At 44.3% G+C, this 25,582-nt stretch overlaps 2 protein-coding genes across 3 annotated transcripts; both read left to right on the top strand.

Annotated features, from left to right (window-relative positions):
• Positions 1–524: 524 nt before the first annotated feature.
• Positions 525–4,611, top strand: shld3 (shieldin complex subunit 3). Of its 2 annotated transcripts, XM_084551081.1 has the most exons (3): positions 525–831; positions 1,956–2,577; positions 3,454–4,611. In XM_084551081.1, the coding sequence occupies exons 2-3, from the start codon at positions 2,074–2,076 to the stop codon at positions 3,655–3,657; spliced, it is 708 nt and encodes a 235-aa protein (XP_084407207.1). In that variant the 5' UTR covers positions 525–831; positions 1,956–2,073; the 3' UTR covers positions 3,658–4,611. The 2 variants fall into 2 exon arrangements, with proteins under 2 accessions (XP_084407207.1, XP_084407206.1); XM_084551080.1 differs by lacking the exon at positions 525–831 and having other exon boundaries at positions 1,418–2,577.
• A 762-nt stretch (positions 4,612–5,373) lies between these two features.
• LOC311492705 (phosphatidylinositol 3-kinase regulatory subunit alpha-like) lies at positions 5,374–25,549 on the top strand. The gene is made up of 17 exons (XM_084551070.1): positions 5,374–5,566; positions 7,886–8,378; positions 9,343–9,472; positions 12,236–12,328; positions 12,420–12,491; positions 12,566–12,682; positions 12,764–12,962; positions 13,141–13,223; positions 16,642–16,747; positions 17,004–17,102; positions 18,017–18,197; positions 18,287–18,412; positions 18,540–18,682; positions 19,829–20,005; positions 20,084–20,158; positions 20,836–21,009; positions 22,037–25,549. Exons 2-17 carry the CDS (start codon positions 8,187–8,189, stop codon positions 22,224–22,226), a joined length of 2,157 nt encoding a protein of 718 aa, XP_084407196.1. The 5' UTR covers positions 5,374–5,566; positions 7,886–8,186; the 3' UTR covers positions 22,227–25,549.
• The last annotated feature ends 33 nt before the right edge of the window (positions 25,550–25,582 follow it).

Raw genomic sequence — 25,582 nt, 5'->3', positions numbered from 1 at the left:
AAGCACGAGAAGATTATTAGGAATTTTTCTGCCAAGAATAAAATTTAATAAAAATACTATTTATTTAGTTTTATGTTTTAAAACTTAATTAAAACTTAATTAGTTGTCATGTCAAATGAATGTGTGAAGATAGATGTATGTTTACACAGTTTTATTACATTTAAAAGAGAAGAACATGCATTTCATTTATATTTAATCATTAAATACACTTAAGCATAAACTTTGGATGATATGTTTTATTAAGTATAAGATGGATTTATTTAGTCTTAGTAGTTTTAGACAAAATAAAATCTATGAAAGGGTTCAGACTCAAGGTAAAGTTCTGTTTTATATTTTTCTGAAGGTAAAATAATATATTTAACTTATTTAACTTCAGTTTTCTGCTGCAAATGTGATCCGAGATCGAGATCCAAGAACTCAAAACTTTAAATAATATTTTAAAACGTCCAACAGACACTAAACGTATTAAAACATGTTGAAATGTTTAAACTGGACAAAAATATTTTTAGATTTTATTGATTTAAATGAAATGTTCTTTCATTTTCTGGCGCTCAGAGGTTTTAGTTTCAGCTCAAACGCTGGTTCCAGATCTAAAGACGTTTTTTAAGTCGTATTATAATTTTTATGAGACATTTTCTGACATTATTATTACAGAGAACTCCTCTGGCACCAAATTATTCCTTCTAAAGGTTTTAAAAACCCGACAGCCTCCTCTCGTGTTTGTCTCAAGTATCGCGAGACTTCCCGTGAAGCGCGCTCCCGTCTCCATGTTCTCTTCCGGGTCGTTAACTCGTTGATGTCTGTTTCTGACGGTTGGTCTCGTTCTATTCGGTAAAGTCACGTGTTTGTCGGTTGTGTGTTGAGCTGTTGAGTGTTTGTGAGAAACGTTAACATCGTTTTGTGTTTGTTTTTCCCGCTAGTTCGTTAGTTAGCTAACATCGGCTAGCCGTCAACTGTTAGCATAAGAAGCTAAAAACATTAGCCACCGGTATTATTATGTCACCCTGTCATTGTTGGGAGATGTTTTTATTTATTCTGTGAATTATTCTGTTTTTATTATTTTAGGTTGTAGCCATGAGGGTGAGTTTGAGAGATATTAGAAGAATAGAAATAATAGAAACAGGAAGTAGAGATCAGACAGAACAGGTGATGTTAGTGATGAGAGACTAAAAGAGTCAGACCTGGAGCTGAGAACTAAACTAAACTAAACTAAACTAGAGACTGATCTGAACTAGAATCAACTGAATCTGATTCTGTTGTTTAAAAACGTATCAGCGTTTCCTTCCTTCCCTCCTTTCCTCTTTCCTTCCTTGTTTCCTTTCTTAAGATAAGAGGTTTTATTCATCACATGCTCAGTTACACATAGTACAATGTACAGTGAACTGTATTTTTGTACCTGCAGCCAGTAGTAAAAAAATATAAGTACTACAGTAAAACAGTAATAATTGCACATAACACACAAGGTAAACAATATAAGTGTAAATGTAAAACTAAGAAAAATAAAACAAGATATAGACTGTAAACTTAGAGGGTGTTAGCTCATGTATATGAACACATTTACAGTATTAAAACAGCTGTGTGAGTAAAGTGCAGTGATGGTTAAGTCTGGTTAAGGCTCAGAGCAGGCAATGGTACGTGGATAGAAACTCTTGTCACCTTCCTCCCTTCCCTCCTTCCTTTGTTCTTTTCCTCCTTCCTTCCTTTGTTCTTTTCCTCCTTCCTTCCCACTTTCCTTACTTTCTTCCTTCGTCCCTCCCTCATTCCAACTTTTCCTCCTTCCTTCCTTGTTTCCTTTCTTGCATCCTTCCCTCCGTTCTTCATCCTTACATCCTTCCTTCCTTCCCATCCTTCCGCTCCTTCCTTCCTTCCTTCCCTCATCAGAGACCTGGTTCCTCTGAGGATGAAGCTTCCAGGGTTCAGGTCTAATCTGAGTCTTTGTCTCTAAAATAAATCAGATCTTAACATGTGAGAGTCTTTCCATCTTGGAGGAGGAAGAAGAGGATGATGATGAGGATGAGGAGGAGGAGGGTGGTGGTGGTGGCATGCTCCGTCCTCTGATCTCTGTCCGTCTGGATGGAGGATGTGGTTCTTCACTATCGGCCTGGATCATCAGACGGGCTGGGTTCTCTGTTAGAGAGGACGGAGAAGCTTCTGGAGCCGTTCCCCTGTCGCCGTCCTCCGGTCTTCACCCTCTGGTTCCCCGCCGCCGCAGACCGCCACCTCCCCATCAGACCCGCGAGACCAGCTCCTGTCATCACCTCCGCCCACGATTTACTCACAGCGACGACGAAACTTCTCCCTGGAAATAAATCAGACAAACTCACACCTGTTGATGAAGAACATCCTCATCCTCCACCGAAGCACAGAGACGGAGACAGGGACGGTTTCCCCGTCACGCTGTCTCCGGCCAAACGCTCCTGGAGCGTCTTCACGCAGACACCAGTTCATCAGCAGAGCTCCCCGTCGTGGTCTAAACGCTTTCGCCACGTGGTGTCTGTCCACGGGCTTCAGCTCCGCCAGAGGGCCAAGTGGGTGATCGACGAACACAACTGTGGACCAGGGAGGGACGTGGAGCAGGTCAGTGGACGGTCCCAGGACGCCTGTCTCTGCTTCTAAACGTTCAGTGTTTGTTGTTGTTGACTGAGTGGACGTCATGGATTCTGATTAGACAACAGAGAACTGGCTTCATGTTACCACCAGGAGTCTGGTTCCTCTTCTTCTTTGGTTTCAGCTCTGATGCTCAACAACCACAGTTATAACCAAAGAGGAAGAAGATCAGCTGATGCTCCAGGGATGTGGTTTGGTTTATGGTCAAAGATCAGACTTGACTGAAGATCAACACGTCCCTGGTTCCTGATGTTGTGGAGGATGTTCTGTCGTCCACTGAGGACGTCTTTCATGTGGCTTCAGTCAGAATATTTATGAGGTCTGATGGTCACCAGACAGATAACAGGGTTCCTTTAGGTTCTGTTGGTGTTTATTGGAGGTTCTAGTGGTGATGGAGCAGTTCACCACTGTGATTAAACCAAATCATTATCTATTAAAGAAGATTCAGCTTTTATTAAATGATGCTACTCAACCACAGCTCAGTTTATTCAGTGTAATTAGAAAGTGTTGTGTCATGAATGATGATGTTTCAGCCAATCAACAGATCTCTGGTTTATCCTGACGCTCGTCTTACAGCGAGCCTTCCTCCTCCAGGATGACGCTCTGGAATCAGATCTGGAGAGCAGCTGCTTCTTTGTGTTTGTGTTTCTGATCTTTATCTGGACCTCTCATGTCTACGGCTGCAGACAGTCATCCTCGTGTACTTTTTGATATTTCAGGTTTGGCTTCAGTCTCTAAAATATTTTCCTTTTAACAAATGAAACAACATCCCTTCTTTCTTGTCTCTCGTCCTCCTCCTCCTCCTCCTCCTCCTCCTCCTCCTCTCTTCCCTCCTCCTCCCTCCAGGTGTGGCGGACTCTGAGCCGGTCGGTCCGGAGCTCCAGGCTGCCGACGTGCAACGCCAACATCCAGCGCGAGCGGGCGGAGATCTGGGCGTTCTGCGACGTTCTTTACTCGGAGCAGGTGGGACGTTTCCTGAAGGACGAGCTGCAGCTGTCTGGGAGGATCGTCCTGTCGGTCCGCCGGCTGGGAAACGTCTTCAGCTTGTAGAGAGACTCCAGACGAGCTCGTAGAAACACGACCGGGGCTTTTACAGCTCCAGGCGTTTGGCGCCGTGGCTGCGATGAGCGTTGCAGCCTCCAGGGGGCGGTGATGACGCTCAGGTTCAGGTTCACGCCATCTGTGTTGACTCAAGGTGTGTTTCCTTGACAGAAACTATTTGAGGAACTCCCTTGCCTTTCTAGGTTCTCACCTGAGGAACCAGTTGGGGAACCTGGTTTCATCCTCCAACAAGTCTCTGCTTGTGAGGAGCTTTTTAAAAACATTCCACTGCAGCTACGTCTGGCCTCAGTGTGAAGAAAAGGAGATGAAATTAATTTACAGCTGTGACCGTCACGTAGAGTTTGACTTAACTGACCCCTCGCTGGTATTTTAAACGGTTAATTCAATGAGACCGACCAATCAGAGGGCTCCGGCCTTTTCCTGGGTTTGACAAACAATATTAATGTAGTTACTGAAACTAGTGTAGAATCACAGCTACGAGTTTTAACCCTAACTACAGGTTTACAACATTTATGTCTAGTTTAGCTTCACTCAACGTTTCAGACTCAGGAAACAAATAATTATAGACGAGAGTGATCACAGACTGTAGAGTGTTGCAGTCTCGGGTGATAATCTTAAAAATAGGTTTATAAAATGTGGTAAAATAAAAGCCTGGACCCCCCCCCCCCACCCCCACGTTGGTCTGGAGTCTCTGTTGAGGAACTGATCAGACCGGCGACGGATGCCTCTGATTGGTCGGAGGACTATTTAATAGTGACGGAGGTATTTATTTCCTCTGTAGCAGCTGAAACACAGACTCCCTGTTTTTCTGAGACCCCACCCGCCTTATTAGAACCCTCTTAAAGTATTTATGAGCTGGACTGAGGAGGAGTTGAATCCTCAAACATCTTCATCCTTCTCTGTGTTTTGATAATGTGCAGTTTTCTATCAGATGATGTAAATAAAAGGTTTCATGTATGTGTATATTTTTTTAAATAAAGCCGTCTGCAGGGATGGATGGAGGGATGGAGGGATGGAGGGATGGAGGGATGGAGGGATGGATGGGTGGATGGATGGATGGATGGATGCACAGCCGAGCGTGTGATGTGGTTTGTTCTGGAAAAGCTGCAGCGGTCACATGATGCAGGAGTCGCCTGGTGCTTGTGTAAGAGCTGAATGAATGAGGGCGGCCTGAATACAGTATGTACACCCCCCCCCCCCCCAACATCCCTCACTCTCTCCTTTGTTGCTATGGGCCCTGCACGCTGCATTAAAATCTAGGTTAGCGGATGTGACGTCAGGGCCCTGCCTCCCTACCCAGCTGTTATAATCTCTTACACGTTTAAGGCCTAAACATAACCACAAATATGTGACATTTAAAGCTAAAATGTTGGTGTTTCTTGTCATTTCACCTCAGATATTAACGTTATCTGATCACTGAAGCTGTTTAAGAACAATTCAGTTTGAATCACGGGTATATTACTCAGGTATATTATTCTGAAAAGCATGCGGAACTTGCTCTTTTTACATATAACGCGTCTTGGCCCGAAACGATTTAACGTTAAAGAAACATTTTTGTATTAAACATTAATTTCAGCTTGTATGATTATTTTAATGAACGGAAAAACAAATCGTAAAAGCTATAATTTAAATGTTTAAATGTCTTTTGGCGATCGGTTTTATTTTGATAGTCCCCCACCGGAAACGCTTCTGTGACATGCGCACTTGACGCTCGTCTCGCTGCTGAAATTCGGACGGCCGGACCACGAGTGTGTTCATCTTGGAAATAATCCATTAAATTGCGCAATATTTCAGTTTTGGGTACCTTGTGGACGTCGCGTGTGTTCACCGCTTCAGGATGACGGCCAACGTTTGCTCCGCTGGACGCTTTTGTTCCTAAATATTGCCTGAAACAAAGGTGAGTCGTTGGAGCGGCTGATGGAAGCTAATCGGCTAAGCTAGCGCTGGCATGCATTGTCGTTTCCCGTTTCCTGGAGGGCTCCTCTGTCTGATGTCTGAGCTTTTATTACTATATTTTACAGCCGTTTGAAAGTTTATGACAAAGGTTAATATTTAACGTGTTAAAGTAGATAACAAATCTTAACTTTAAATCGTTTTGTTGAAGGTTTTCATCCGGAAATCGTCCCAAGGAGTCAGTCTGTTGTTTCTCTTGTATTCTGCGTTTAGCTTCACAGAGGTCCCTTTAAGATTCGACGGTTTTTGTGTTTGTGATCGCTGATATCTGTGAAACGTGTTTCTTTTAAAAATAACTTCCAAGTCCACGTGTTAATCAATTAGTTTGGCTGTTTTCGGCTTCATTACTTTACTCATAAATGATTTAGTTTAGTTTAAATCAAGTCTTCTGTCAGATATTATCGCCTGACAAGCGTCGATTGTTTGGAAATGTGCAAATCAGCAGTTATTTTAATGACCGACTAATCCTCTAGTATTTAGTTTGTATGAACAATTACTCAGCTTATTCATATAAATTCACATAAGTTAGATTTCTTTATAAATAATAAATTGATTGACCCAGAAATGAATTAATGAGAATTACATTAATGAAAAAAGGAATTAATTAGCTATAAAAGAAATACCTCATTAGTTTTGTCCATTGTCTTAATTTATTAATAAGCTAATTGCTTTAGCTTCTGATTATTTATTATCCTATAGTTATTTTCTCTACTGGTTCATCTTAAATTATTAATTATTTAATTGACTTTTCTTTTTTAAAAATGTGTTAATGTCAGTATTTTTTAAAACGTGGTTTTATTACAGATTTTAATATTTAACTGCAATTAATCACATGATCGTACATCGTTAACGCAGATGAATCACAAATTAAACTCACATTTATTTTGTATCTCTACTAAATGAAGGTTTTTCTAGCTTTTAATTCTCTTCTCAACATTTAAATGAACAAATCTGCTGCTTTATGCAAATATATGTTGTTGTTCTAATCCCAAACAGTGACAAATAAATAAATCTGCCTTTTTGTACAAACCACTACCTCACCAACTTATAGTTTTTCCTAAAGTTTTAGCAATCTATTTATTTGTAAATGTTTTATCCCACCACCACAGTGTATATACAGAATGTCTTTATATTTGTTGTTATTTTGTTGTATATATTTTTCCAATCTAGTACTTGTGTTTTTTATTCCCCTGGTAATTTTTAAGTCGTCACTGTTTTGTATATATTTTTGACAAATTCTGTTCTACTGTGACAAGTTAATTTCCCATACGTGGGATCAATAAACATGTCTTATCTTATCTTATCTTATACTGTCCACAATATTCTCCAGAATAAGTTTTAATTAAACATTTAAACCACAAACCATCAACAGCTGCTTGTTGACTTGGAGACATGATCCAGATGTTGGAACAAGATGGAAAGACTCTCACATGTTAAGATCTGATTTATTTATGACGTTAGTTAGTTTAGAGACATTGAGTTAACTTTGACATCCCTGATTTTATTTTTATTATTTTCAGATTTTCTAATTATGTCAATAATTGTGATATTAGTCATTTTAAATTTATTTATTTTATATTTTTTAATTAGATTTGTTGCTTTCATCTTTTAGTTTTAAAACACATTAATCTAAATTATTAGAAATGATTTTTCTTGCGTTATAACGTTTCATAAAAATAGGAATAAAACAAATCTCTGCAGACGCTGATTAAATAATTATTACAGCTTTAAAAGGTGAATGATTAAACAGATAAACTAACCATCACGCCACATTTGTCATGTTTTCTATTAATATGTTTTTATCTTGTGGTTCTTGTTAAACTGTGGTTTCTAAACTTAAACATAAGGCGTTGTTCTTCCTGCTCAGCGCACCAACAACTTCCTGGGGAAACCCTGAACGAATTAATAGAAACAGCTGCTCAGTGAACCAGGAAATACAGATCATCTTCACTCAGTGGCCAGATTATTAGGTACAGTTCATGTCTCTGCAGGACATAGACGCCGTAGCGAGACATTTCTACTTGTGCTCTCGTCAGTCTGTCTCACTCTGTAATAACACCACCTGAACACTAGTGGGCGCTGTGTCTTCTCTTAAGTCTGTGTGATGTGTAGTTAAGGTGTCGTTAGCGTCTGTGTTGTCGCCGTCGCCTGTTTCTGACTTTTATCCTTGAGTCCAGCTCCAGACGTCCAGAGAGATTAAGTTCACACCCGTTAAACTCTGACCTCTTGTCTCATGTCTCCCGTCTCCCGTCTCGTCTCTCAGGTCGTCCCGTTGCCTCCCCAGATGTGGCTGCTACCTCTGCTGAGACTCCTGTTCATGAACGGCGGGGGCGCTTTGATCGAGCGGCTGTGGCTCGGCCTGGAGGGATGACACGACGTTAGCCGACATGGAGACGGGGGAGACACACAGAAAGCTGGAGACGCCACATTTCCTCAGCCTCCATTCTCCTCGCCGGTGCTCTCAGGACTAGAGTCAAACCTATTTTTCTACATACGTGTTATTTTTTACCGGGTGCTGCTGTTTTTGTTCGTCGTTGTGAAGCCATACTTGAGTAGACGTCAGGATGAGCTCGGAGGGCTTTCAGTACCGAGCGCTGTACGACTACAAGAAGGAGAGGGAGGAGGACATCGACCTCCACGTGGGGGACATGCTGCTGGTCAGTAAAGGGGCGCTGCTGGCGCTCGGCTGCACCAACGGCGCCGAGGAGCGACCGTCGGAGATCGGCTGGCTGCCGGGCTTCAACGAGACCACGCAGGTACGACGCCACGCTGACGCCACCCCCCCAGTCCTGGTTAGGGCTGTCATAGGAGGTATAAGTCCCTCAGGTCAGGTGTGTCCAAGAAAACAAGGACAGCTGGACTTTTAGAGTTGATTAAAAATGTCTCATCCATTCTTCAGACATAGATGGACTCAGGTTCTGCACTAAACGTCTAAACCTCCTGCTCTTCCTTCATTTTGAGGCTGTAGTTTGTAGAAGAGCTGCTACAGACTATTATTATTTAAACCGTCACATCTGAACACGATGTCCACTCAGTGTCTCCAGCTGAGACGTCTCATAGTTCAGTTATTGTCCAGACTCAGACTCTGAACTTTAAACTCAGCTGCACATGAGCAGAGGAGAATCAGACCTCCTGCGCCACTGACTCCTTTTGTTTCTAATCCAACGTGTGCACTAACGTGTTCCTAATGTTTTGACATGGTAGTCCGTGGGCTGGGCTTCATTGTTTAATTTAATCCAGATTAACAGCAGCACAGACTCCGTCCTCCACAGTGATCAGCAGGTGAATCACTTCCTCTCTGACTCTGTTTAACATTAGACCATCATGAAGGAGGGTTTAGATCAGAATGCATTGACTAGTGTACCTAATGAAGTGGACAGGAAGAGATCAGAGAACTCTTTACTCACAGTTGTTGTATTTTGAGCATTTTCAGGTCAAATAAACGTCTTATTTATTCTCTCTATAACAGTGACACGTTTATGATGAGACTAAATCAACAGAGCTGTTTTTATTTCTTCAGTTTGTTTCCAAGAAATTAGAGTTTTATTACCTTTGGCTGAAGGAGACAGGTTGACGTATGGGTGAAAGCTAAACGCAGCTCAGTGCCTCTAAGACGAGTTCAGCTGATAAACGTTAAATACGTTTTAATTCACTTCAGGTTTGATTTAAAAACAAAATCAACCTTTATTCATCTTTAACTCGTTCCCCTCTGGTCGACAGGAAAAAGGCGACTTCCCGGGAACATACGTGGAATTCATCGGCAGGAAGAGGATGTCCCCGCCCACGCCCAAGCCCCGCCCACCCAGACCGCCATCTGCAGCGTCGGCGAGGACGGACTCAGAGTCGGAGGGTGAGTGAAGCTGGATTAGCCTGGAGGTTAAGATTGAGTTTGTTCTGGAGTCTCTCTGTTGGGATCTGATTCTGCTCCTGTAAAGATCTGCTGGACCAATCAGATCGTTTGTGGGCGGGGCTTAATGTAGTGATGGATAGGAGAGTAACAGTAGTCTTAGATGTTTACAACTAAAAGGCTCTGATTGGAGAAGAGAGATGTTTAGATTCTGCCGTAGAGTCTGTTGTAAAAGATGTCGACTGGATGTAACTTTAATGAACAGAGGAAGAGGAAGAGGAGGAGGAGGAGGAGGAGGAGGAAGAGGAGTATGTTCTCCTCCATGTTAGTGTCCAGTCCTGAGTGTCTAGACCATAGACAGTATAAATATGGACGGAGGATCAGCTCCTTTAAAGTGAAGCCAAAGCAAGTAGAGCTCCCCCTGGTGTCTGGCTGCAGTATAGCTCATATAGGCCCCGCCCCCTTCCATGTCAGTTGGCGGGGCTTGGGTCAAACTAAAAGGACGGTTTCTGTCATTTAAGGTCGTTAATATAATGTTGATGAACGTTCAAGTGTCACTGATCAGACTCTGGCTCCAGACTCACAAGATGGCGCCGCCCGTATCCCATGGCAACTAGCGTCAGTTTGACCAATGAGAGGAAGAGGAGACGTGTCGTCCATATTTATATACAGTCTATGCCCTAGAGTCCTAGAAGACGACCAAGATGTCTCCACGTCTCTAACGTTGCTGTCCACATTGATTCCAGCTTCGTTGGAAACTTCTCACCTGATGTTTATTTATGAGGGGGTGATTAGTGACGGTTACCATGGTTACCACCAGACCCTCCCTCCGTCCATCCAGTCTGATCTGGTCTCAGAGATGCTGACTATGAGCTACTGACACAGAGACCATGAAGTGTTTCTGATCTGGTTGTTTGTCGTCTCTGACTCACTCACCTCAGTTTCCTCCAGCAGCACACACACTCTGAGGCTCTTCTATCTCTGTGAGGACCGGCTCACTCTAACATACACCTGGTGTTTACATCTGTGTCCTCCATGCAGAGACCAACCAGGACGTCCTCACGTCCCAGACTGGTCCTCACAGAGATAGGAGACCTGTATGTAGGTCTGTGGTCGCTGCTGAGCCAGAGAACACAGGAAGTGTGTGTGTGTGTGATTTATTGTACAGAGTGTGTGTGTGTGTGTGTTTGTGTGTTTGTGTGTTTGTGTGTGTGTGTGTGTGTGTGTGTGTGTGTGTGTCACAGCTCGTTTCCTGTTGCTTTCAGAGTAAAAGGAGTTTGTGTCTGTAAATACTGAGAAACAGAAAACATGAGAATCATCTAAAGAGATGGATGAAGAGGAAATGCATCCTGGGAGTTGTAGTTGACGAGTTGAGACTGTAGCAGGAGCAGCAAGAGATTAAAGATACTCAGCTTAAATAGTTTGATCAAAGTGAATCTGATGAGATGAAAGAAGAACAGCTGTCCTCATCAGAGTCTTCATCATCGATCTGTGATCATTATTAAAATAATAAAAATATCCATGTCTCCTCCTCATAGTTGTTGTTCATGTCGTTCCCCAGGGAAACTAGTCACCAAGGTGTGTTGTAGGGCTGGGTGATATGGACCAGAAGTTATATCCTGATATATTTAGGCTGAATATTGATATACGATCTATAATCTATATCCTGATATGGAGCTTTTCCAGGTCGTGGTTGACTGTGACTGGAGCTTCTGCAGCTCGTAGTTTCACACACTCTTCATACAACAGTTTGTGTCACTGTTGTAGGTGGTGAAGCAGATGTGTAGAGCTTCCACCTCTGGCTGTATCATGTTTATGTCACTATCTACATATCACCAGGGGTCATGTTAACTCAGTATTTTCCGTCATTGACCGTTTTTTTTTTTTAAACTGTGACAGAATAATCTGAAGGCCGTCCGTCATTTTGACAGATTGTAGTTCACACCTCTGACCACTTGGTGGCGAGTGACGTTATTAATCCTCTCTTGTCTCTAATCACAGTTTTCGTTCCAAACATTGTGGAACTTTTATCGGTGCATGATTTCCTGTTACACCGATTAAACTGATGCACACGTCAGAGCTCAGCTAACCATAGACATGTATATAATATATATGTCTATGTGGCTAACGGCTACAGGAATCAGATGAAAGCACGTTGATAGGACTGATGAGTTCTTGTGCAAATTGTGCCAAATAAAAGAGTTTCATACCACTGAAGCTCTTCAACCCTACGGTACCGTCTAACAGCTGTTAGCGCCAGCAGTCCTGGTCCCAGTACGGACAAGACGTGACGACAGAACAAACATGGTTTTTCCTCGGTCGTTGTTGCTCTTCTTCTGTGCATGAAAGAGGAGAGACGGGTTCACAGGGAGCAGAGCAGAGAGCTCCAGGTCAGCAGCTTGATGGAGCAAAGATCACAGCTCTGATTAGAACTATATTGATATATCACCCAGCCCTGTCATGTTGTATATTATTCTAAAGCTCTGCTGTGTTTATCAGGAGCATCATCACCACATGTCCTCCATGTATGAGCTACAGCACACAGTGATTCTGATAGTAGCTCCAGGTTCAGTCTATTGTCGCCTCAGGTTCCTTCTCTGAGCTGTGTACCTAATAAAGTGGCCGGTGGGTGCATGTTCTGGATATTCTTCTTAAATAGTTTGATGTCTGACTGGACGGGTCAAACTCAGGACTCACACCGACCCTGTGATCGTCCGACAGCGTCTCTAAACTTTCTATCTGAGTTTGTGTTTCTATTATTTTCAGGCTTCATGCTGCCGGACCTCCCAGACCAGTTTGGACCCCCAGACACGGCCCCGCCCCTCCTCAGCAGACTGATGGAGGCCATAGAGAGCAAAGGTACGGGGGCTTTATGTTAATCTTTATATTTTCAGGATCACCAGGGTAACCTCTTAACCTCTAAGTGGTGTTTGCTGCGTTGCTGCTGCAGGTCTGGACGGTCCCGGCGTGTACCGCAGCGTGACCGGGGGGGGTCTGGACACCCGGCAGCTGGCTGATACTGGTGAGGAGTTGCCTCCATCTGGTTTTTAAATCCCAGTCCTCATGCAGCCTTACCTGAGGTGCGTTTGTTTTCAGACCTGGAGCAGCTGGAGGTGTCGCCGCTCTGTGACGGGGTCTTCCGGTTCCTGCAGGACCTCCCCGGGCCGGTCCTGCCGCCCTCACTGCAGGCCGACATGATCCACACGGTGCAAGGTGAGACGAGAACCGGACCAGGACACGCCCAGGACGACCCCAGGTTGGTCCACACTCACCTCCTCCTGTTTGTGTCCTCAGAGGTCAGAGACCTGGAGGACTGCGCCCAGGTACTGCGGGGCGTGGCCAGCTCGCCGGCATGCCCCGCCCAGTACGGCCTGACGCTGCTCAGCGTGGTGCGACACCTGGCCCGGCTCTGTCTGCACGGCTCCAGGAACCAGCTGAGCCCCCGGGGCCTGGCCGAGAGCTTCAGCCCGCTGCTGTTCAGACAGACGGCAGGGTGAGTGGGAACGCCGTCAAGGTCTCTCTGTTGGAACTAATTCTGCTTGTTGGGGCGGAGCTTAACGTAGTTAAAGCTGAAAACATTTCTAAATACCGTTCTTGATATTTTCATTTAGTTCTCAGACCTAAACGTTTAATAATGTCTGTGTGACGTCGTCCTCTCTGACTCTGTCCAGGTCGGACTCGACTCTGGATCCTCTGGTTCAGGTCCTGGAGGTTCTGATAACCAGCGAGCTCAACATGAACCAGGCTGCACCAGGTAACGGGCTCAGTGTACCGCCGTTAGCTGTTAGCCGCTAGCCGTTAGCCTCGGTCTGTTCTCAGTTCCTCTCATCAGACGTGTATGGTCACGTTGGATCTGTGTCACTGTGGTTCATCATGGAGAAAAGGAAGTCTCTAGATGTAGTGACTCTGATTCTCTGAGGCCGTTGCGTTGGTCTCTGGTTTACTCGTCTCCAGGAAGTGAAGCCTCCGTCCTCCATGACTCAGTTCTTACTAAGCGACTTCTTTCTGCTTCTCTGTTGTTGAAGCATCAGCTGGTTCCTCTGAGGATGAAGCTCCAGGGTTCAGGTCTAATCTGAGTCTTTGTCTCTAAAATAAATCAGATCTTAACATGTGAGAGTCTTAACATCTGGTTCCAACATCTGGATCATGTCTCCACACACACTCCTATCCTCCCTTCCTCCCTTCCTCCCTTCCTCCCTTCCTTCCTTCCCTCTTTCCTTCCTTCCTTCTTTAATATCTGTAATTATAAACTCTCTGTCCAGTTCATTAGGTACAGCAGTGAAGCAGAAATCTGTCGTTAATTCTTTCCTTCCATTTTAGTTTCCACCTTTTTTCCATCTGTTTCTTTCTTTCTTTCCATACTTCCTTCATCCTCCCCTTCTTCCTCCTCTTCCTCCTCCTCCTCATCCTCATCTTCTTCCTCTTCCTCCTCTTCCTCTTCTTCCTCCTCCCCTTCTTCCTCCTCCTCCTCCTCCTCCTCCTCTTCCTCTTCTTCCTCTTCCTCTTCTTCCTCTTCCTCTTCCTCCTCCTCCTCTTCCTCCTCCTCCTCCTCCTCTTCCTCTTCCTCTTCCTCCTCCTCTTCATCCTCCTCCTCTTCCTCTTCTTCCTCCTCTTCCTCCTCGTCATCCTCCTCTTGCTCCTCATCCTCCTCTTCCTCCTCTTCCTCTTCCTCCTCTTCCTCCTCTTCCTCATCCTCCTCTTCTTCCTCCCCTTCTTCTTCCTCCTCTTCCTCCTCCTCCTCCTCCTCCTCATCCTCCCCTACTACTTCCTCCTCCTCCTCATCATCATCCTCATCATATTCCTCTTCCTCCTCCTCCTCCTCCTCCCTCTTCCCCTTCCTCTTCCCCTTCCTCTTCCCCTTCCTCTTCCCCTTCCTCTTCCCCTTCCTCCTCCTCCTCTTCTTCTTCTTCCTCTTCCTCTTCCTCTTCCTCTTCCTCCTCTTCTTCCTCTTCCTCTTCCTCCTCTTCCTCTTCCTCTTCCTCCTCTACCTCTTCCTCCTCCTCCCCTTCCTCCTCTTCCTCCTCCTCTTCCTCCTCTTCCTCCTGGTTCATCTCAGCCTGAGCAGCGGCTGAAACAATGACATCATCCGTCCACCAGTGAGGGATGCAGCAGAGGAGGGAGGGAGGGATGGGAGGGGGGTGTTGCCTCGGTGATATCGCTGCTGTCGCTGGATTGGCTGGGGGCAGCGGTGATGTCACACATCTCCAAGCTGCTCTCCTGAGCTTTGAACTGAGGCTGAGGAGGAGGAGGGAGAGAAAGTTGCGTCGTTTTAAAATGAACGGCTGAAAGACGACGGAGGAGGAAAGTCTGGAGAGGAGTCTGAGGAGGAGCGAGAGGAGCGAGATTAACGGGATGTCCTGCACGCTTAGACATCAGGAAGATAATCAAAAAAGGCTCAGCGATGGAAAAGGTTTCCTCCGGGATGACGTCAGGTTTTATTCTTTTACTGGAGGCAGGACGGCAGCGCTCGGGTGAAGGCAGGCGCTCAGTGTTTTATTTTGGTCTGATCTGAGCCGTGGTGGAGGTGGGTGGAGGTTTACAGGCCGACATGGAGCGAGAGGAGGGAGGCAGGGCCGAGGCCGAGCCGCTGAGGGGACGGGACAAGATCCTCTGCTACATTAACATGCAGAGTCCAGGTAGGAGCTCAGACCTGGACCTGGAGGGGGACCGGTACCTGATAAGATGGGCGCTGTGCTGTGGGGTCCTCAGCTGTTTTCTGAATTTCTATTTAGATGTCATCTCAAAAAGCCAACGCTGAGAACGCAGGGTTTAACTGGAAACAGATGATTTGGTTTGAAGAAAGGCATAAATAACACATTTAACTTTCAATTAGGACGGTTTAACATCCAGACGTCTGTTTCATAAATGTTAAAGTTCTGCATCGTGTCGTTGATGATCGCGTTGGTGATCATCTGTCTGATGGATCGTTGAGTTTCAGGTTTAGAAATGCTAAACGATGCAACGCTGCCTTTTTCTCGCCTTACGTCGGCCATCTTGTTTGAACAACCTTTATTGAGCCGTCAGTGAACAAAGTGAGCAGAGAAGTCCAAGCTTCAAATGTAAACGTGTCGTCTGCAGCCTTAAAGGCTAAACCCACCTAGCATGCTAGCTGATGGAGAACGACTGGAACTGATGAAATGCTCCAACTCTGTACAGCTAACTGTAGCTCCTCCCAGCTAACTGTAGCTCCTCCCAGCTAACTGTAGCTCCTCCTAGCTTCATAGCCTCCCAGCTAACTGTAGCTCCTCCTAGCTTCATAGGCTCCCTGCTAACTGTAGCTCCTCCCCGCTAACTGTAGCTCCTCCTAGCTTCATAGCCTCCCAGCTAACTGTAGCTCCTCCTAGCTTCATAGGCTCCCTGCTAACTGTAGCTCCTCCCCGCTAACTGTAGCTCCTCCTAGCTTCATAGCCTCCCAGCTAACTGTAGCTCCTTCTAGCTTTCTAGACTCCCCGCTAACTGTAGCTCCTCCCAGCTAACTGTAGCTCCTCCCAGCTTCATAGTCTCCCAGCTAACTGTAGCTCCTCCCAGCTTCATAGCCTCCCAGCTAACTGTAGCTCCTCCAAGCTTCATAGTCTCCCAGCTAACTGTAGCTCCTCCTAGCTTCATAGCCTCCCCGCTAACTGTAGCTCCTCCTAGCTTCATAGCCTCCCCGCTAACTGTAGCTCCTCCCAGCTTCATAGTCTCACAGCTAACTGTAGCTCCTCCCAGCTTCATAGTCTCACAGCTAACTGTAGCTCCTCCTAGCTTCATAGTCTCCCAGCTAACTGTAGCTCCTCCTAGCTTCATAGCCTCCCCGCTAACTGTAGCTCCTCCTAGCTTCATAGCCTCCCCGCTAACTGTAGCTCCTCCTAGCTTCATAGCCTCCCAGCTAACGGAAGCTCTTGTCATTTTCATTGATGAATCCAGCTGCTTGTTGGTTGCAGTGTTTGTGTCGTGGTGCAGCTGTCGTGATAATTTAATTTTCCTGTGACTGGGACTTTAATGAGTATATGAACTCACCTGTTGGCGCTCTGTGGCGGCCCAACTCGTCACTGATGCCTGTTTCAGGCTGACGTCAAGCCTTTTTGACGTTGTCGTTTGTCGTTTGCTGTAGAAAATTGCCCTGACAACGTCCTCTTCAGGCAGGAAATAAAGTTTCTAATCTTTAAATCTTCTCCGTTTGTGTCTTCCAGCTTTGCCTCCTAAACCTGTCAAGTCTTCGACTCCAGCAACTTCCAGTAGTTTCAACAACAGTATGGCTCTGCAGGACGCTGAGTGGTACTGGGGAGACATTTCCAGGTAACACATGCAGCCGGGCGACTGAAGCGATTCACAAGCTCCTGATTATATTTATTTAGAGATGATCTAGAATGAATGAAGACTCACAGCTACTACTAGCTCGTCCTAGCTCGTCCTAGCCTCCTAGCCTCTCGTTAGAAATCATGCAAGACTCCAGAGAAATGAGTTTTATGAATCTCTCTATTTTTCAAACCTCGATCGATAAATGATAATGAGCAGAGCGTCAGGTTTGTTTTTGTGCTGTGTTTGTTTGCAGAGAGGAGGTGAACGAGAAGCTGAGAGACACAGCTGACGGTACGTTTCTGGTCCGAGACGCCTCCACCAAGATGCACGGAGACTACACCCTGACTCTGAGGTAAACCGCTCGGCTCATTAGCGCTCGGGCTTCGTTAGCTCCGAAAATGATGCTCATCAATAAATGGTGAGGTGTAGATCACGGAGAGCATTGACTGACGCAGCGTTGACTGAAGCTCCACTGATAAAATATTTAATCAGAAGCAAAAAGAGATGCATGAACTTACCATGGCCTAATGATGGCGCTGTTTATTTATGTACAGACATCAGAGCTGCTGTCTGGATCCAGGTAACAGTCTGGTCTTATCAGATCTCAGCTGTTGTACTCTCCCTGATCATTTATAACGTTGAATCAGACGTTACAGAGAAAAGAGGTTTCAAGTTTAAACACAAAACCTTTGACTGTTTGAATTAAAGTTCAATAAACACAAACTGCAGTTCAACGTCTGAACACATGCTCCTGAGACAGAGGACGATGCTCATAAATAACGGTCACTGTGGTAATTCATGTACAAACATAATGAGGTGAGACAGTGAATACATTTAGGAGCAAAATAAAGATTTTAAGCAATACATTTCAGGCTTGCATCTAGAATGGGACTATGTTTATATACAAATTACTAAATACTAAACCATTATAACTGTCCACTGTTTAAATATGTGTCAGTATAAAGTCAGAGGCCAATGACGTCATGTAGTAGAAAACATCAACTAATGTAGTTCTAAGATGAGACGACTTTAACTTCATAGTTACTGTGATGGAGGCTGCAGAGATATCAGAGGGATGGCCACAGGGCTAGTAGCAGCTAGCTAGTTTTGGTAAGCTAATGCTAACTTACATCAGATAGGCTAACATCTCATCACATCAAATAACGTTTCCTCATAGTTTTTATCATCAGATGTTTTATCTCGTTAACGTCTAACGTCTAAAAATGGTCGTTGTTCATGAAGTGTTGGTTCTCTGAACGTCTGCAGGAAAGGAGGCAACAACAAGCTGATAAAGATCTTCCATCGTGAGGGGAAGTACGGCTTCTCCGACCCACTGACCTTCAGCTCCGTGGTGGAGCTGATCAACCATTACCGACACGAGTCTCTGGCCCAGTACAACCCCAAGCTGGACGTCAAGCTGCTCTACCCGGTCTCCAAACACCAGCAGGTCCGTCGAGCCGTCTCACTGAGCAGCGTTAACGGGGTTTGCTTGGTCGGTTTCTCGTCTAATTGGTCGATGTTGTTGTTGCTGTTCAGGACCAGGTGGTGAAGGAGGACAGCATCGAAGCTGTGGGGAAGAAGCTGCACGAGTATCACCTGCAGTACCAGGAGAAGAACCGAGAGTACGACCGGCTGTACGAAGAGTACACCAGAACGTCACAGGTAAAGTCATTCTAAAGCAGAGGGAAAATCAGGACTGAAATCTGGGTCACACATCCTCTTCATCCTCCTCTTCATCCTCCTCTTCATCCTCCTCTTCATCCTCCTCTTCATCCTCCTCGTCCCCCAGGAGATCCAGATGAAGAGGACGGCCATCGAGGCGTTCAACGAGACCATAAAGATCTTCGAGGAGCAGTGTCAGACGCAGGAGCGCTTCAGCAAGGAGTACATCGAGAAGTTTCGCCGGGAGGGCAACGACAAGGAGATCCAGAGGTAAGGCTGTTACTATGGCAACTGGGATGGACACACACACACACACACACACACACACACACACACACACACACACACACATATATGAAGGAGGCCAGGTTGCCATGGCACCAGAGCCTGCAGGAAGAAACCACCTCCTGGTAAATTTAGTCCGAAGGTGGTGTATTGACCAATCAGATGATTTTTCTGGGCTCTCTGTCGGTTCTGGTTGATTCTGGAGCAGGTTGGAAATGTCTGCCTCATCTCAATTTAATGATGTACAGACTCAATAGAACAGCCATTTATCTTGTTTTTACTAGGGATGCACCAAATATTCGGCCACCGGAAAGTTTCTGCCGAAAGTGGCCCAAAAGTGCATTTTTGGTTTTTGGCCGAAAGACTTTCATCACCGAAACAAAACGGCTGAAACAGGATGTTGTAATGACGCAAGCAAAAACCGCAGCCAGCGCGGGGCGGGCTCGCCCTGAAGGGCCAACATGTCTGCAGAGAAAGACCCACGGATAGCGATTTGCAAAATGTGTAATGCATCTGCAAAGAATTCCTCCACATCGGGTTTAATTTATCACCTGAAGTCCAAACATCCTGATCACTGCACTGAATATGAGAGGGATGTAGCACAGAACAGGAAAACCTCTCGGTTCCCAAACTGTTTTGGCCGCGCAGCCACTTTTCTAAATGAATAAAAAGCATGTGAGGATTTTCAAGAGCAGTGCAGGTGTCTCAACTTCTTCTACGCCATTAATTACATTTGTCATCTCGCCCCCCCCAGAGGCAGCTCACGCACCCCCACCACACTTTGGCCTTAGATGATCAGCCGTTCTCTGTCGTAGAAGACGTGGGATTTCGTTGGCATAATAATTTCTTTTGGTGTTTCGGTTTTCGGCCTCGGTCGCCTTATTTTCAGTTTTGGCCAATTTTAATTTCAGTTCATTTCATCCCTAATTTTTACCTCATCTGATCGACTGTTATGGAGGCCTCAGATTAAACTGTTTACATGGATTATTGGCTGATAATTATTGGTGACCATTGGTCGGAGCATCCTTACATGAAATCAGAGGAGCTGTGTTAACGTACAGCTCGTCTTCAGATGCAGTAATTCTGAGAGAACACACATAACCACATCTTTTTTTCTTCCTCTTTTTGAAGGATCATGGAGAACTACGACAAGCTGAAGTCCCGCATCAGCGAGATCGTGGACAGCAAGAACCACCTGGAGGTGGACCTGAAGAAACAGGCCGCTGACTACAGAGAGATCGACAAGAAGATGAACAGCATCAAACCAGACCTGATCCAGCTGCGCAAGACCAGGGACCAGTACCTCATGTATGTGGGATGCACAGATCACACCAAAGCTGCTTGACTCAACACGTTGGACTAAACAGCTGCTTGTGTTTGTTTCAGGTGGCTGACTCAGAAAGGAGTTCGACAGAGGAAGCTGAACGAGTGGCTCGGCCTGAAGAACGAAACCACGGAGGAGTAAGTCCTGATAGCAATGATATCATTCTGAACTCATTCAGCAACCCCTTGACTAGAACTGGACCAAGAGTTTAGAGAAATACCACAAAGGTTCTAGTAACAATAGAACCAGGCCCACTCTCCATCTGGACATGTGGAGAACCAAAGAACCCAAAGTGTTCCACGTTGGGTTCTTACCTCTTGAAAGTGAATCTGGCTACAAAATACTACTGATTCCACTACAGGAGGCACCGTACACACAATTCATCCTTTGGACATTTCATTCCATTTTAGTCCTCTTGGTGGCAGCGTGTCTCCACGTTAGTATTTCCAGCTGCTTCTCCATCTCCTCAGTTTTCTAGTTGATTGTTTTGGATCAATCACCACCATTAGCCCTCTAGATGGAGGTGAATGATGGATGACATTTAGGTACAGTGCTCAGGTTCTGTCAGGCAGGTCACCATGTGGTGCATAGTTGTTGGAGAATTATTTAGATAGGCTCAAAAATACCATAAACGTAATAAAAACAATGTCAGTTTGGTTTGATCTCTATTGTAACATTTCTTTTAATCAGCAAAGAACATGACCAATGCTGAACATGCAACACAACTTCCCCCCATAAATATTCAGTAGATCCCTGTTTAGATTAAACTCTGGTGCAGGACCTGAGTTAATGTGCCTTCAATCTTGTCCCTCAGTGAGTACAGCATGGTGGAGGATGAGGAGGACCTTCCTCATCATGACGAGCGTCTGTGGCGTCTGGGAAACATCAAGCGCCACCAGGCTGAGTCTCTGCTGCGAGGGAAGAGAGACGGCACCTTCCTGGTCCGGGACAGCAGCAAGCCGGGCTGCTACGCAGCTTGCTCCGTGGTGTAAGCATCCCCTCCTCAGCCCTCCTCTTTGTCTGTTCAGCTTTTAAACGAGTTTGAACATCTATGAATGAAGAGTTAAACTTTTATGACATGATACTCATCAACAAAAGTTCAGGTTTATTCAGTGGGATTAAGAAAGATTTATTTATTTAAATTTGCATCCATAGAGTCTGATTTGATTATTGATCTGCTGAAGCAGGGGTGTAAAACATATGGCTGGCTGTCCAAAACCGGCCCATTAGAGGGTCCGATCTGACCCTTGGGATGAATTTTTAAATTTTGATGTTTGGCTGAATGTGGCCCCTGAAACAAAATGAGTTTGAAACTCTCATCTAAAGGTTACTAACACCCACTAAGAGCAGAACGCTCATGGAAATCTACCTCCACAGGTTTAATAGGTCTATATGTGCTGAAACAATCCATGCTCACCATTAGCATCGCCATTAGCATCTGCTCTGGAGTCAGTTGAGTCTAAACTAAATACTCTATTACACTATGTTTTAATGACATTGTGTTTAAGTCATTGAAGACGTACTTCACCTGTATATACTGTAAATATATATTAGTTTGGATTTTAAACAGTTTCAAAGTAGCTTGTCCATAAAATGTGAAGGCTTGTATTTCAGATCCAAAACTTTAGGGTGATCAATCAAGCCAAGGCGATCAGTTTACTATTCAAGATTCTAAATTTACTTTATTGTCATTTCTCATCATATTTCAACACAAAAATGTTTTTCTCTGTCTCTGTGTAGTGGTCTACAGCAAACATTCCTTCGTACATAAATAAATATTGCTGACAAGTCACTGCTTCCTCCCACTGTACAAAGGTGAAGCCAAGATGTGTCAGAAGTGGGAGAGGCCATCTTGTGCTGTGAAGTGTTGAGGTCACGTTGTGGATGCTCGCTGTATATTTATAATTTTCTAGATTGTCAGTTTGGCGAGCCAGCCAGGAGGCAGGAATTCATGGCTGCAGTCAGTGTTTGTCATCTCGTCCTCACCCGTCTTCTCTCTTACCTTTCTCTTTCAGCGTGGACGGAGAGGTGAAGCACTGCGTCATCAACAAGACGAGCACCGGCTACGGTTTTGCTGAGCCCTACAACCTGTACGGCTCTCTGAAGGAGCTGGTGCTGCACTACCAGCACACGTCACTGGTCCAACACAACGATTCGCTCAACGTCACGCTGGCCTTCCCCGTCTACAGCCAGCAGAGACGGTGACCCTCCGGATTCATCCCGCCGCCTCTCTCTACAGACCAGTACCTAAACCACACGACGCATTTTCACGACAAAGACGAGCCGTTGCACTTCAGTAGTGCTACAAAAAGAAATCAAATAACATTTTACTGTGAGCATCAACACATGAAGCTTTAACTTCCTGCGAGTACGGAGATCTAACGACTCGTTGCAGGTCGAGATCACATGGGAATCTTTTAGCTCTGGAAGGCTTCAGTGTCTATGAGCGTCTAGAGGCTCAGAGGAGAGTTCAATAAGAGCTTCACTCATGGTCTGTGCATTAGTTTGATATTTCAAGTTTGCTTTTAAAACCAGAAGGACAACTGTTATTAGATTTTTATTTACAAAAAATGTAAAATAGAAACATTTCTTTTATTGTGTAGTCTAAAACATAAAGAGAAAGTTAATCTCAGTCTTCATGTTGTTTCTGTTGAGGTGATTTCTTGTCCTGGACTGAAGCAGGAAGTAGTCTCCATGGTGACCACTGGTCCAGGTCTCTCTGGTCCAGTCAGTAGTCTCCATGGTGACCACTGGTCCAGGTCTCCCTTGTCCAGGAAGTAGTCTCCATGGTGACCACTGGTCCAGGTCTCCCTTGTCCAGGAAGTAGTCTCCATGGTGACCACTGGTCCAGGTCTCTCTGGTCCAGGAAATAGTCTGCATGGTGACCACTGGTCCAGGTCTCTCTGGAGCAACAGAAAAGATTTGAAATCACTGATGGAAACTACTACTACTACTACTACTACTTCTTCTTTTTCTACTCAAACTTCTTCTTGTACATGAATCTAATAACCACTGGTTTCTTCTTTACTTCTCTTCCTGGGTTCTGTTTTCATAGATTAAAGGACAAAAGTTAAATTTACTTGTTTTTTTTTTGTTTGTTTTTTTTTTAATTGAAAATCAAATCAACTCTTATTTATGTAGTTTTTATTTTAGAGTGTAAAACCAAACTTGAAATGCCCACAAGTACACGGACATGTTCTTTTTTTAAAGGAACAAAACTCAGATTGTGATAAAAACCACCCTTGTCAGGCTGAGTGATGGAAGGAAGGAGAAAGTTTTCTGTTTTTATTGTCACAGACCTGAGGCTTATTGAAATGGTGGAGTAATGATTTCTTTTTGACTTTATCGTTTCATTTTCAAATATTTCACACAACAACGTCAGCCACCTTTGGCGTGTCTCCACCTCCTTCCTCGCCATCGACTCTTTCGAATGCATCCCATGTGATCACAACCTTGCTGTGTTTTCTCTTCACCGTCTGTGGAGAAACAAGGTACCGGACTAACGACGAGAAGGTCGGAGGTCAACTAAAGACTCCTCCTTAAGGAGACACAAAGACAGAAGCTAGAAGCATGGTAGATGATGATGTCAGATAGATAACGGAGGACAATCCAGAACAAGAGAGTCTTGTTGTAAACACTGTGAGTGACTCTGAACGAGGTTTTAAATGAGGGCTAACCGACTGATGCAGGAGGAACAAAAAGCATCTTCATCTTGTCCTCATCCAAAGACTCGACGCCCTCCTCCAACACCCCCACCATCCTCGTGTTCTTCAGGTTTTCTTCAGGTCGGCTGTTTGGACTCCAGAGTTGTATTTTAAAGAGAACGGATGACTTCCTTCCTTTATTTCTTTCCGTCTGTCAGCACAAAGATCTGCTCTGTGCTGGATCAAAACTGTGAGACTTTAAAATAAAAAAAAAAGAAAAATCAGGAATGACATCAACTGGATCTTGATCTTTGTGGAATTACTCAAACGCGTTTTCAGCTCAGTTTCTTGAACTCATGGATAAAAATGGACGACGCTTTGAACGTCTTGTTTATCCACTTTTTCCTTGTTATTGTGTTTCAAGAGGGAACCAGCTGGTAACTTCCTCTCCTGCTGCTTCGATGGCTTTCACAATCAACTAAAAATATTTAGAAATGTCTTCTTTTGTTTTTTTCAGGTATGACGTGTAACTGCTGGTAGACTCTGTGACCGAGGAACAACTCGCTGGAAGTTTAAAACCAAAGTAGTTGAACATAAACATGAAAATGATAAATATATAGTCAGTAAAAAGGTTAACTGTGAAGGTCAAACTACTTCATATGGACATTTTGAATCCTCTCATTTCTGGTTTTGTTCAAGTTATCGCAAGAATCAACTAAAATCTGATCAGTTTACTTCTAATAACGTTATTATTCTCATTACCACCTCAGTTTGTAATTTTTATGTTTGGAATTTGTAACTTGAATGAATTACGTTGAAGAACCAGAAATGATTTATTCAACCGACAGTCCAAAATCCAGGGACTTGAGGTCAGTCCTGTCTGTTCTGATTGGTCATCAAAATTAGAACACACTCCTGAGTGCAGGATGACTCATCTGTTGGGAAGCATGGTGCAAGACTAATTATAGTTTCATTTGTTTTATTACATTTGCATTAAACCACAAAAGCTGTTAAAGAAGCTGCAGCCAGAGAACTGTTGGTAAATTTGCCTTTATGTTTTTCTCTGGATTGGCTTAGATTATGACAATTAGTTAGCAAATTACAAAGAAGAGAGATTTATTACCTCTCTGAAAGTGAAGTAAGGTCGCAAAATAAACTAATTTAATACTACAGAAAAAATGAAGAATTAAAGTATGATTTAAGTAAAAGCGTGTGTCCAATATTGAGCCCTGAGGAACTCCACTATTACAAACGCAGTGTGTTTTTCATTGACTTTAACTGTGAGTGTATCTGTGGTTTAATCACCAGGCATTAACGATAATAGGTGCCAAAGTCTCAAATATTATGACTGATGGATAGAGAGGAACAGAAAGTAGGATGTGTTGTTCCAGTTTTTAAAGACATTTTGGCAGATGGACTCATTTTAGGGATGATATAATCTTCATTTAGGTTTAATGATGCAGCATTTGTGGTCCATAAATATTATTTTTATGTCTGATTTTTTCCATATGTTCTCGTTTTTCATCTAGTATGAACTGAGCATCCGAAAACTGAAGTCCATGTAAAAGCATCAGGTGATGTAATCTTTTCTTTCCAGCTGTTTTCTGTGTCAGATTTGGTCGAGCGTGTTGTTTATAGATGATGAAAGGTGTCTGTGTGTTACCAGATATTTGAAACCTTCACATCCTAACGTTTATCATTTCTAAACCACGTGAAAGTGTGACTGCTCGGAACCCAAACCTCTTCATAAAACCTGTATTTTCTGTATCAGAAATCATTCCTCATCTGTTTTTATTTTATTTTATTGTTCTTACTTTTCTCTTTGCTTCTTGCTCATGCTGTTCATGTCAGAATCCGGGACAATAAAGCACCTGAATCTTTAAAGTCTTGATTTATGTGTTTTGTCTGTGGTTGTTT

The sequence above is a fragment of the Chelon labrosus genome, assembly GCF_963514085.1.
Source record: "Chelon labrosus genome assembly, chromosome: 9".
Taxonomy (NCBI): domain Eukaryota; kingdom Metazoa; phylum Chordata; class Actinopteri; order Mugiliformes; family Mugilidae; genus Chelon; species Chelon labrosus.
Note: the sequence above shows the minus strand (reverse complement) of the source record. Positions and strands in the feature narration are given on the sequence as shown.